General features: G+C 47.0%; 1 protein-coding gene across 2 annotated transcripts in view; it reads left to right on the top strand.

Annotated features, from left to right (window-relative positions):
- The window catches only part of RANBP10 (RAN binding protein 10), a 66,540-nt gene that overhangs the window by 40,571 nt on the left and 12,766 nt on the right, over nucleotides 1–13,203 (top strand). For both annotated transcript variants that reach the window (XM_060083542.1, XM_060083541.1), the window contains exon 4: nucleotides 6,754–6,921. In XM_060083542.1, coding sequence (XP_059939525.1) covers nucleotides 6,754–6,921 — 168 coding nt within the window. The remainder of the gene's footprint in view (nucleotides 1–6,753; nucleotides 6,922–13,203) is intronic.

Genomic DNA, 13,203 nt, shown 5'->3' with positions numbered 1-13,203 from the left:
CTGAATCCATTTAGAGTAACTTTGTGCCCTTTAACATGTCCTCATCTATTTTGGGCTTCTGGTGCCTTTCTCTTGTGTTTGTTCTGCCCTTTCTAGTCCTTGACTAGCCTGAATTTTTCTCTCAGAGGAAAAACAGAAAGCCATTGTATGAGGACAACACTCAGGAAAATCCTCCAGTGACTTCATTTTAAGTTTTCTGTCCACACCACTGTTTGTTTCGTGGGTGTTCCCATGGCAGCCCTGCCACATCTGGGATGAGCCACAGTCATCTCACCTGCCTCGTATTGCCACCCAGCTGCTTAGATGTCTAATAAGACCTCTCAAACTTAACGTGTCCTAAAGATCTCTTCCTTCTGCCCATCTTCCCTGTCTCTTAGTAAGTGGTACCACCATCCACCCATTTGCCTGGACGAAAACCTGGGAGTCATCCTTACGTCCCCTCATACTATCAGCGCCCACGTCCAGCAAACCCTGTCACCTCTGCTCCCAGTCTTTCCTAAGTCTCACTCAGCTCCAGCCCCACTGGCTCTGTTTCTCAGACATGCTGAGCTCATTCCCTTTACCCCAAAAGTTCTTCCTTCTGATTCTCTCATCAAGTAGACCTCTGCTCAGGGGTCAGCCCTCAGCGAGGACTAACTTGACTAGTCCATCTTGGTCAGTCCTCATCCCCAGTCCCACTTCCAGCCTATCATCTGGCTTTGTCTTCTTCAGAGCACATTTCCTCTACCAGGTGTTTTCTTATTGATTTACTTATATATTAATGTCTTCTCTGCTCCTTTCACACCACCCACCACCCTCACTTTGTCAGCTCCATGGAGTAGGCCTTTATTAACTAATTGATGACAGTTGGATGATGCATATTCTTTCCAGAGGATGGGAAAGTAGCACAGAGGTCTTTTTTTTTTTTAATTCATTTTATTTACTTATTTTTGTCTGCACTGGGTCTTCGTTGCTGTGGGCGGGCTTCTCACTGTGGAAGAGCACAGGCTCAGCTGCTCCACGGCATGTGGGATCTTCCCGGGCCAGGGCTCGAACCCATGTCCACTGCATTGGCAGGCGGATTCTTAACCACTGTGCCACCAGGGAAGTCCAACACAGAGGTCTCAAACCAAGCTGCTGCTGCTGCTGCAGCCACTGTTACTAAATGAGCTGTATAATAACATTCTGTTTTTAACCCAAGCTACCTTTCAAACACATACATATACACCTTATACACACACACAGGCTCTTAATTGTGTTTGGAAAAAATATTGGCTATGAAATGATAGCTTCACTTGAAGATACATTACAGCTCTGTGATTTTCTTTGAAAAGCTTTTAACTTCATAACACTTTGACGAGCAAGAGACAAGTAGCTGAGGTGTTGCGTCTCTGCACTGATCATTCCAGATGCTCAGAAACTTCTTCTATAGCCATAGTGGACTGTATTAGTTTCCTATTGCTGCTGTAACAATAGTAGTGACTTAAAATAATCATTTTACAGTTCTGGAGGACAGAAGTCCTAAAATCAAGGTGTCAGCAGGGTAGTAGTCTTTCTGGAGGCTCTTGGGGAGAATCCATTTCCTTGCCCTTTTTAGGTTCTAGAGTCCACCTACATTCCTTGATTTATGGCCCCCATGGTCCATCTTCAAAGCCAGCAGTGTAATAGCATCTTTCATTCTTTCTCTGCTTCCACTGTCACATCACCTTTTCTCACTTGACTCTTCTGCCTCTCTCTTACAAGTACCCCTGTAATTGCATTATCCTACCCTCCCTGCCCCCAGATAATCCAGGATAATCTCCCCATTTCAAGAGCCTTGACTTAATCACTTCTGCAAAATCTTTATTACCATGCAAGTTAGCATATTTCACAGGTTCTAGAGATTAGGACCTTGGACATCTTTCGGAGGCCTTATTCAGTGTGTCACAGGGACTATGAATTTTCTTCCTCTGGGCAAATCTATATAATTGACAAATCATTTGGAAATTGAAGAAAAACAAAACAAAACAGGAAAATGTATCTATTTTTCAGCCAAACTGAGGTGATGGTGAATCCTGAATTGACTCTAAATAAATACTTTGTTTTTTTATTGAGTTCTTTAGTTTTTAAAAATTTAAAATCCATATTTATAGCTTGAGTAGCTTGAGTTAAAAATCCAAAAATTCTATGGTAGGTTTGTCAAAATAATTATGTAGTTTATTTTTGAAGAAAAGTGTTCAAAAATACTTTAATTTTTATTTTAGGTCTTTGAAAATGTAAGCATCTGTTGTTTTGGTGATCATTATTGAGCAGCTCCCTTACACTGAGACAAAAATAGCTCCCAGACATCCTTGAGTCACTGACCAAGTTGGAAACAGTTCTTCCGGATGATTTCTCTAGCTTTAATAAATCAAATGGCCACATTTGTATTAGTTTTTTAAGAGTTACCTACTGCTTCAAAAAAAAAAAAAGTACCTACTGCTTCAGTTGGAGAAAGCTAAAAGAAAACCTTCCAGTGTGTGTCTTCTACCTTCTAGACAGTAAAATCTGCATAAAAGATCTGTCACACAGGATCATCCTTGTGTGAGAAAGAAGTGGGCTGGAACTAGTCACTACACACAACCACACATACGTGTATATGCACACACCTGTGTCACCTCTCAGACTCCTGATGGTGGGGGTCGGGGGAAGGGTTAGGAAATGGTGAGTGAGACAGGGACAGTCCCAGGAACAGTGACTGGTGATTGGAGAGGCTCAGCAGGAACCGGAATTGATCAAGGATGTGAGCAGTATGCTAGGGGAGGACCAAAGAATGTTACGGAAATCTTCAAGAGGCAAGCATTGGCAAACCCTGACGCACTGGCCAAAGGGAGGAGCCAGTGAGCATCTGTCAGCAGCGGTGGGCATAGTCCTGAGAGGAACCATAGGAACAGCAAGCAGTCTGTCTACAAGGACTCTTTGGGGACGGCTAGAATGGGCAGTGGCTTTGTTGGACAGTCTTCCCCCACAGCCACATGGCCTCAGGAGGTGGTAAGCAGTGGACTTGGCTTTAGGGAAGGCTGTGCTGGTCAAGCAGCATAGAGAGAGCCCCACCACCATCCCTGGCATCCCAGGCCACTGGAGCAGAAGTTTGGGTTTCTAGCAGCTGCAGGGCACTGTAGCAGAATAGCCCATCTTGGGAGACTCCATGCTGGGAACTCAGGCCTCTGGCCTGAAGTCTGGTGCTCCTGGCTTTCTCTGAATTACACATATGTTCTTTGTATGTGGGAAGTGGGGCTTCTTGCTTAGGAACCCTTTCCCAGTGGGCACTGTAATCTTCATAAAAGCTACCAGAACTAATTGGTGAATTTGACAAGGATGCAGGATACCAGATGAATATATAAAAAATCAAATACATGTGTGTTTAATAGCTTTATTGAGATAAAATTTACATACCGTAAAATCTACTCTTTTAAAGTGTACAGTTCAGTGGTTTTTAACATGTTTACAGAGTTGTGCAACCATTATCATAATCTAATTTTATTTTATTATTATTATTTTTAAAGAGAACCTATTCTTTGACCCTCAAGGATGCCCCACTTTCTGTACTCTTTTTTTAAAAAATAAATTTATTTTATTTATTTATTTATTTAGGCTGCTTTTGTTCTCCGTTGCTGTGTGCAGCCTTCCCCAGTTGCAGCAAGTGGGAGCCACTCCTCGTTGTGGTGCGCGGGCTTCTCACTGCAGTGGCTTCTCTTGTTGCAGAGCACAGGCTCCAGGTGCACGGGCTTCAGTAGTGGTGGCACTCAGGCTCAGTGGTTGTGGCTCACGGGCTCTAGAGCGCAGTCTCAGTAGTTGTGGCGCACGGGCCTAGTTGCTCTGCAGCACATGGCATCCTCCTGGGCCAGGGCTCGAACCTGCACCCCCTGCATCGGCAGGCAGATTCTCAACCACTGTGCCACCAGGGAAGGCCCATAATCTAATTTTAGAACATTTTTATCACTCCAGAAAGAAACCTTGAACCCATCCTCCCACCCCCAAAATCAATTATATTTTGATATAATACCAAGAAACAATTAGAAAATAAAATTTTAAATAATATAATAAGGGCTTCTCTGGTGGTGCAGTGGTTGAGAATCCATCTGCCAATGCAAGGGATGTGGGTTCGAGTCCTGGTCTGGGAAGATCCCACATGCCACGGAGTAACTAAGCCCGTGAGCCACAACTACTGAACCCACATGCCGCAACTGCTGAAGCCTGCACTCCTAGAGCCCGTGCTCTGCAGCAAGAGAAGCCACTGCAATGAGAAGCCCGTGCACTGCAACAAAGAGTAGCCCCGCTCTCCACAACTAGCTGCACGCAGCAACGAAGACCCAACACAGCCAAAAATAAATAAATAAAATAATTTTTTAATTCAATGTTATTATTAAAATATATATATAATAACATCAAAAGTGAAATACTTAGAAATAAATTTGTTAAAAATCTATTGATAGAAATTAAAGAAGACCTAAATAAATGGAGAGGTATACCATGTTCATGGATTTGAATAATCAATATTATTAAGCTATCTATTCTCTCCAAATTGATCTGTAGATTCAACAAAATCCCAATCAAAATCCCAGCAGGAGGGCTTCCCTGGTGGCACAGTGGTTGAGAGTCTGCCTGCCGATGCAGGGGACACGGGTTCGAGCCCCAGTCCAGGAAGATCCCACATGCTGTGGAGCGGCTGGGCCCGTGAGCCATGGCTGCTGAGCCTGCACGTCCGGAGCCTGTGCTCCGCAATGGGAGAGGCCACAGCAGTGAGAGGTCTGCGTACTGAAAAAAAAAAAAAAAAAAAAAAAAAAATCCCAGCAGGAAATCAACTCTACACCAATTAAAAAAAAAAAAAAATGGTAAGGAAAAAAAATCCCAGCAGGCCTTTGAGAGATACTGTTAAGAAAATGAAAAAGACAAGCCACAGACTGGGAGAAAATATTTGCCAAACACATTTTGTATCCAAAATAGATCTATAACCTTATAGCTCAGTAAGATATCCAACCCAATTTTTTTAAAAAATGGGTTAAAAATTTGAATAGACAATTCAATAATTTTCTAATAAACTGATGGTAAATAAGTATATGAAAAGATGCTCAACATCCTTGGACACTGGGGAAATACAAATTAAAGCCCCTACATACCTACTAAAATGTCTAAGAGAAGAAGAAAAAACCAAAACAACTGACAGTAACAAGTGCTAGTGAGATTGTGAACTCATACATTGCTGGTGGGAATGCAAAACAGTACAGCTACTTTGGAAAACAGTTTGGCAGTTTGTTATCAAGTAAAAGATATACTTATCTTGTGACGTGGCAATACCACTTCTTAGTATTTACTTAAGAGAAATGAAAACATATGTCTGCACAAAGACCTATCTACAAATACTTATTGGCTTTATTCATAATAGCGATAAATTAGAAACAACTGTATGTCATCAACTAGTGAATGGACAAACTGTGGTATGTCCATACAATGGAGTAATACTCAGCAATAAAAGAAACAAAATACTGGTACACCTAACAATGTGCATGAATCTCAAACGCATTATGCTAAGTGAAAGATGCCAGACACAAGAAACTCCAAATTCTGTGATTCCATTTATATGACATTCTGTAAAAGGCAAAACCATAGGAGCAAATCAGATCAGTGCTGCCAGAGACTTGGGGGTGCCTGGAGTGGAATTGACTGCAAAGAGGCATGAGGGAAAACTTTTTGGAGTGATGGAAATGTTCTATATCTTGATCGTGGTGGTGGTAACATTTGTTAAAACTTGTTGAACTATCAATTAAAAAGGAAGACTCTTATTACATGTAAATTATACTTAAGTTAAAAAAACAACAACCATGGGACTTCCCTGGTGGCGCAGTGATTAGGAATCCGCCTGCCAATGCAGGGACACGGGTTCGAGCCCTGGTCTGGGAAGATCCCACATGCTGTGGAGCAACTAAGCCCGTGTGCCACAACTACTGAGCCCGTGTGCCACAACTACTGAAGCCCGCACACCTAGAGCCCGTGCTCCACAACAAAGAGAAGCCATCAGGGGCTTCCCTGGTGGTGCAGTGGTTAAGAATCCGCCTGCCAATGCAGGGGACACGGGTTCGATCCCTGGTCCAGGAAGATCCCACATACCACAGAGCAGCTAAGCCCCTGCACCACCACTACTGAGCCTGCGCGCTAGAGCCCGCAAGCCACAATGGCTGAACCCACGTGCCACAACTACTGAAGCCCGTGCGCCAAGAGCCCATTGCTCCTCAACAAGAGAAGCCACCGCAATGAGAAGCCTGTGCACCTCAATGAAGAGTAGCCCCCGCTTGCCGCAACTAGAGAAAGCCCGCACGCAGCAACGAAGACCCAGTGCAGCCAGAAATAAATAAATAAGATAAATAAATTTTAAAAAAGATAAACAACAACCATGATACACCTCAGAGTTCAGTTCAAGCCTCTTCTCCTTCATGAGGCTTTCCCCAGCCACCTCCTTGTTTCATGGCCCTCTGGTAAGTCCCTTCCAGGGCACTCATGGTTTTGGTTCCTATCAACCACAGCTTGGGCTCCTTTTTCAGTAGGGCTGCCTCAACTCCTCAGGGCAGTGACTTGCTGAACTCACTGCTCATTTCGCATAGCCAGACCCTGCCCACAGCTGGCTCTGTGAGAAGCCAGGAGTGCTGGTGAGGTGGTAGAAGGCTGGGGAGAGGAGCTCAGACCTGAGCGGGCTTCTGTGACTGTCTTGTTTTTCTCTCAAGTACCTCACCTCAGCTCTTGCTCTCTTTTCCCCCACAGGTTGGGATAAACATTCCTATGGTTACCATGGTGATGATGGGCATTCCTTCTGCTCCTCTGGGACTGGCCAGCCCTATGGTCCCACATTCACTACAGGAGACGTGATTGGCTGCTGCGTCAACCTCATCAATGGCACTTGCTTCTACACCAAGAATGGCCACAGCCTTGGTGGGTACATAGGGGACCTTGGAGGGTCTGCCCTGTGGAGCCACTTTGGTTGGTGAGAGGCTTTGAAGCCAAAGCAGTGTTGTAGATCCTCTGCTGAGCTCAAGGCAACTGCAGTCATTTCCTAGCATCGGAGCCCTGCAAGGGGAACGGAGGGTATAGAAGTGGTCCCTTTGTTAATTCATCCATTCAGCAGCATTTATCGAGCCTGGGTCAGTGCTGAGAGAGCAGCAATGTCGTGGTCGTGCTCCTGGCCTCTGTGACACTCGTTGGAGCGAGGTTTAGGGTCAGTGAGAAGTTTGAGGGGCCCTAGTACATACTTGACAGTGGTAGTGATTTGCATGCCTGTCGCCTGGGCCCAGACTTTCTCTGGCCCTTCTGCAGGGCACTGGTTGCTATGGAGCAACAGTGAGGGCTGCTCTAGTAGAGAAGGTAAACAGGCCGGAGTCAGATGGGGTCAGGTCTCTTCTGGCCTGTTTGTTGTTAATAGACAGCAACCTGGACAGAGTTATATTGAGAAAGTCCCTTTGGTTAAACTGAGAATGAGGGACTGATTGGAGTAAGGGCTGAGGAAGAGGCAGGTGGCATGAGCTGTGGTCGTGGTGATGGGTGCAGGCAGCGGAGAACAGGCCTGCAAAGGCCTAGGGGTGCCGCAGCGGAGCTTAGTGATAGATGGGGTGCACTGGAAAGAAGGGAACATGGTAAAGTGGCTAGATTAGTGGTGCTGTCAACTAGGATCAGAAACCCAGGAGAAGCAGCAGTCCTTGGAAGGTCTTGAGAACTCTGGAGGATACCTTGAAGTGTAGTCCTGTACACATACAGGAATTTAGGATTAGAAACCAAGAGAGAGAGGAACTTGGCTCTTCTGACACCTTGCCCTAGTAGGGCTGACTGCTGTTTGGCCCTCGAGTGAGTGGAACCCATGGCCAAAGTGGCCCTGAGGTGGTACCTAACTGCTGGGCCTGCCTGCCTGGGTTTGCAGAGGTCTCTAATCTGGCAGAACCCTACCAGCCAGGTTGACCACAGGCCTTGCCAGGAAAGGGAGTTGGGCATTTTACTTTGAACCCAACTTGTAGGAGGCTCACTTCCCCTGGTTTGCGGGGCAGTCAAAAGGTGGCTGCCACTCCCCACATCCCTCTGTGGCTTCTCCAGGAGATGAGCCCGGGCAAAACCAGGGGACCTGGGTGGAAATGGGGTTTACTTGCGGCTGGGGCTGAGCGAGCAGGAGCCAGCATTCCTCAACAGGGCAGTGAGATGCCACAGCCTAGAATGGGCAGCCAAGAGCGTAGCGCAGACGATGCAGAGCTGACCCAGGTGCACATCCGGAAAAACTATCCCCTGAAATCCATGGCCACCTAGCTGCAGTTGCTGGTATCCAGCCTGTGAGGAGCTAGCTGCTGGAGGGCAAGGCCAAGCTCTCAAGATGACTCCTCATTCCCCACTCTGTTCTCTGACTCCAGCTATTTCCTGCCTCTTGACTTTTCTGCTGTCAGAGTCCCAGGGGCCACTGTTATGGACTATCAGTCCTTACCCAAGCCCTGTTTCACTTGCCCCTCCAAGCCAGGCCCAGTTCTGCCCATCTGCTCTGAATACCTGCCCTCCTTACATCTCTTCAGCTTATCCACACTTTGCTCAGAGCATGGCACCTGCTGTGGGACATAAGATTTGGGGCATATCTGCTGTCCCTTCTGCACCTGCACCTCCCTCCTCTGGACCCTAAGCTCTTTGTCAGTCAGATCCCTAGGTCCCTAAGGAGCTCATGGCCACCTTAATGTCAGCCCAGACCCTCACACTTTTTATTTTATTTATTTGTTTATTTATTTAGGCTGGTTTGGGTCTTTGTTGCTGTGCGCGGGCTTTCTCTAGTTGCAGTGAGCGGGGGCTACTCTTTCTTGCGGTGCGCAGGCTTCTCATTGCAGTGGCTGCTCTTGCTGCAGAGCATGGGCTCTAGGCACGTGGGCTTCAGTAGTTGTGGTGTGTGGGCTCAGTAGTTGTGGGATGTGGGCTCAGTAGTTGTAGCTCGTGGGTTCTAGAGCTCAGGCTCAGTAGTTGCGGTGCACGGGCTTAGTTGCTCCACGGCATGTGGGATCTTCCCAGACCAGGGCTTGAACCCTTGTCCCCTACATTTTTGGCAGGCAGATTCTTAACCATTGCGCCACCAGAGAAGCCCCCTCACACTGTTTTTAAAAACTCATCTCCCAGGATTTCCCGGGCAGTCCAGTGGTTAAGACTCTGCACTTTCCACTGCAGGAGGAACGGGTTTGATACCTGGTTGGGGAACTAAGATCCCACATGCCGCGCGGCGTGACCAAAAAAAATAGAAAAATTAAAAAAACTCCTCTCTCTAGTATATATTTTTTTGTTTTAGTTTGGGTTTTTTAATTTATTTATTTATTTATTTTTGGCTGCGTTGGGTCTTTGTTGCTGCGAGCGGGCTTTCTCTAGTTGCAGTGAGCGGGGGCTACTCTTCATTGTGGTGCGCGGGCTTCTTGTTGTGGTGGCTTCTCTTATTGCGGAGCATGGGCTCTAGGCACGTAGGCTCAGTAGTTGTGGTGCACGGGCTTAGTTGCTCTGCATGTGGGATCTTCCCAGACCAGGGCTCGAACCCATGTCCCCTGCATTGGCAGGCAGATTCTTAACCACTGCACCACCTGGGAAGTCCCCCCTAGTACATGTTTATATAGACCCATGAAAGTCCTCACACATCTTGTAATAAAACTTCCTTTAGGCCTGTATCTTCTATTTTTCAAGCCTGTCACGATCTTCTTTGGTCTTGCTTTTTCTATCTCTAATATTTGGTATCCTCTTCAGCATTGTATGAACCTAAATTTTGATAAACATGTTTATTTGTGTTTTCATCAAGATATTGATAAAAATATTGGAAGAGGACAAGGCTGGATTTGAGCCCTTCAGCCTACAGCTTGTCCAGGTAGACACCAGCCATTTAAGAATCACTTCATTATGTTAATTGAATCTTGTGTTTTTCTGTCTTTTCCACAAGGATACTACTGAGACCTCACTAAAAAATGGATATGACCTGTCCTCTGCATTTTCTAGATCACGAAATTTGATGGAAAGTCAATGAAAGTGATAGACCACTTGGTGAATCTTCTAATGACCTTGTTTCCTTTTCACAAGCCAGCTTATCAATATAATGCACTTCAGAATCTCACGCAGGATCAGTGAGCCAATCATTGCTCTCTAACCTCAGAACATTTCTCCCTTTAGAGAAGCAGAGTGACGTTTCCTGCCCCTGGCCGCCCCGCTCCTTTTATTTGCTCCATTGTCCTCTGTCACAGCACTCACCCTATGTGTCATTGGTCAGTTGTCTGTGTAATTACTAGTTGCACACCATCTCTCTTGCTGGAGTTTGCAGCACTTTTAGGGCCAGGCTTCCAGCTGGCTCCCTATTGCCTGTCATAGGGCCTAGCTCCTGGGAGGTCTCAGCAAATACTTGATGGGAGAACAAATGAACACTGAGTGAATGGAGACTGGAGACTGACGTCTCACCCACAAGTGGTCCATGAGCTTTCAGAGTAATTTTTTTTGGCTGCATTGCACAGCATGTGGGATCTTGACTTTCCCACCAGCGATCGAACCCGCACCCCCTGCAGTGGAAGCGCGGATTCTTTTTCTTTTGTTTTAATAAATTTATTTATTTATTTTTGGCTGTGTTGGGTCCTCATTGCTGTGTGCGGGACCTCTCTAGCTGTGGCGAGCAAGGGCCACTCTTCGCTGCGGTGCATGGGCCTCTTATTGTGGTGGCCTCCCCCGTTGCAGAGCACGGGCTCTAGGGCGCCTGGGCTTAGTTGCTCCGCGGCACGTGGGATCCTCCCAGACACAGGGCTCAAACCCGTGTCTCCTGAATTGGCAGGCGGACTCTTAACCACTGTGCCACCAGGGAAGCCCTGAAGCACGGATTCTTAACCACTGAACCCCCGGGGACGTCCCCAGAGTAATGTTTATACAGGCTCTTTATACCCTCAGCCTCAGTGACCCCTGAGCTATGTGTTTTTGGCTCAAGGTACTTCTTAGCAGCAGGTTTGAATGTCCTGTTTGCATCCTGGATCTTTGCCTGGCCCTTCTCAGATCTTCCCGTGGGCCATCTCACATCTTGCCGTCACAATGTCTTTGTGGAGGCTCCCAGAGACCTACAGGGCTACAGGGAGCAGTGTTACCCCTGTTCAGTGCAATAGGGGGTGGAGTAGCCTCTTTCCTCATCCTCCTGGAAGCACCTCAAGGCCTTGTCCTTCCTGAGTGCCATTGTGAGTAGAGCTAGGCAAGCCCAGGTAGGTCATCCCCTGGGCAGAAATGTGGCAGTTGTCTCGCCCTGTGGCGCAACTCTAGCCAACTTGTACCTAGACCTCACAGTTTATGAAGCAGATTTCATAGAGAATCTGTTTCTCCTTCCTTTTTGAGGTGTTGGGTATATTGTTACCCCCTTTTCTCGGATGGGCTCAGGGAGGTTGGGTAGCTTGCCAAAGGTCACACTGCAGATAATTGATGGAGCCTGGACTCCACTTTCTTCCAGGGTTCTGTGGGCCTCTTCATGAGCCTGGGAGTACAGCAGCAGTAGCCTGGCCACACTGAGATTCATGGGGGCAGCTCCCATGCAGACCTGGTGGGTGGACATGGAGGGGCTTTCAGATTCCATCCTGCTAGTTCTGTGACTGCTGACTCTGCATGTGGGCCTCAGGAGTGGCCTCAGGCAGGAAGGTCATGGGTTTATGAACTTCTTTCACTGAGGAGCAAAGTAGCCCAGTAAAGAATGTAAACAGTCTCTCTGTGCCTTGGTTTTTTCATATGTAAACTAGTGCCAGAGGCAGTATACACCTTCCAGGGTTGTTTTGAGGATTAAATGCTTCCTTGTAAGACATGATTCCAGTGCCCAGCACAGAGGAAGAACATGGGATGCTCACTTGGCTGCTGTCAGGATTCTGGCCCCAGGTTTACTGGGAGACGTATCATCAGACCCTCACCTGTTCTTCAGTCTTGCTGGGTTTCACTTTCTTTTTGGGGTGGGGTTGAGGGAGCAGACAGGGACCTCCAAGTAGTCAGTGGTTTGAAAACCTCTCAGGCCTAAAGCTTAGGAGCTTCTAGAAGATATAAGAATTTTTAAAAATGGGAAGGCTATGGGCCCTTGGGGGAGTGTCCTTGGGCCTTGAGTCATTTCTCAATCTGCAGAATATGAATGCTCTGGTAGATATGCTAAGGCCCCTCTCCTGCTCAGGGCTGTTCCTATATTTAGGGTCCCTATCCCCTCTACCCTCACTTCTGATTCAGGACTAAGGTCCCTAGAAACACAGCCTCTTCTCTTGGCGGGAGGGTTCAGAGGGTACACAGGCCACTGTTAACTTAGGCTTTGTCAACTCGGAATCTCTGGGGACGCTGGGCAAGTATGGGCTGAAGGTGGGCAGCTGCCTCCCTCTCTGCCTCCACTGCTCTGTCAGCTTAGGGATGATGTTGGAGCATCAGACTAGAAATGAGTCCAGTCCCACTAGCTTCTGCTGGTTTTATGACTGCTGGCAAATCATTTAACCTCTGAGGCTTACTTTCCACATCTGTAAAATGGGGATAAGAAAGCCTGCTACCCATAGTTGGTATGAGGATCAGATGAGGTAATGGATGGAAAAGGGCCTGGCATACACAGGAGGTCTCCATAAATACATGTTGGATCAAGAGAACAATCAAGCCTAGAGAGGCCTCAGGGTACATCATTTGGGTTTAGTCCTTCCTAGCAGGTTTTCCCTGAGAGGGTAGAAATGCTGTGGACAAATACCCAAATATCTGACTTCACTTCTGGCCAAGCTACTCAGCAAAGGGAAGGCCAGTGTGTAAACCTACCAGGCGGGACTTCCCTGGTAACACAGTGGTTAAGAATCCGCTGGCCAATGCAGGGGACATGGGTTTGAGCCCTGATCCGGGAAGATCCCACATGCGGTGGTGCAATTAAGCCTGTGCGCCACAACTACTGAGCCTGCGCTCTAGAGCTCGCAAGCCACAACTACTGAGCCCGTGTGCCACAACTACTGAAGCCTGCGTGCCTATATCTCGCGCTCCACAACAAGAGAAGCCACCACAATGAGAAGCCCACGCACCGCAACAAAGAGTAGCCCCCGCTCGTCGCAACTAGAGAAAGCCCACGCGCACAGCCAACGAAGACCCAAAGCAGCCAAAAATAAATAAATAAATAAATTTATTAAAAATATAAATAAAATAAAGTAAAATAAAAAATAAACCTACCAAGCCCTTGCTAGTGCTTGTCCTTCGCCATAGGGGAGGTGT

This window comes from Mesoplodon densirostris, chromosome 19 (genome assembly GCF_025265405.1).
Source record: "Mesoplodon densirostris isolate mMesDen1 chromosome 19, mMesDen1 primary haplotype, whole genome shotgun sequence".
Lineage (NCBI taxonomy): Eukaryota > Metazoa > Chordata > Mammalia > Artiodactyla > Ziphiidae > Mesoplodon > Mesoplodon densirostris.
Note: the sequence above shows the minus strand (reverse complement) of the source record. Positions and strands in the feature narration are given on the sequence as shown.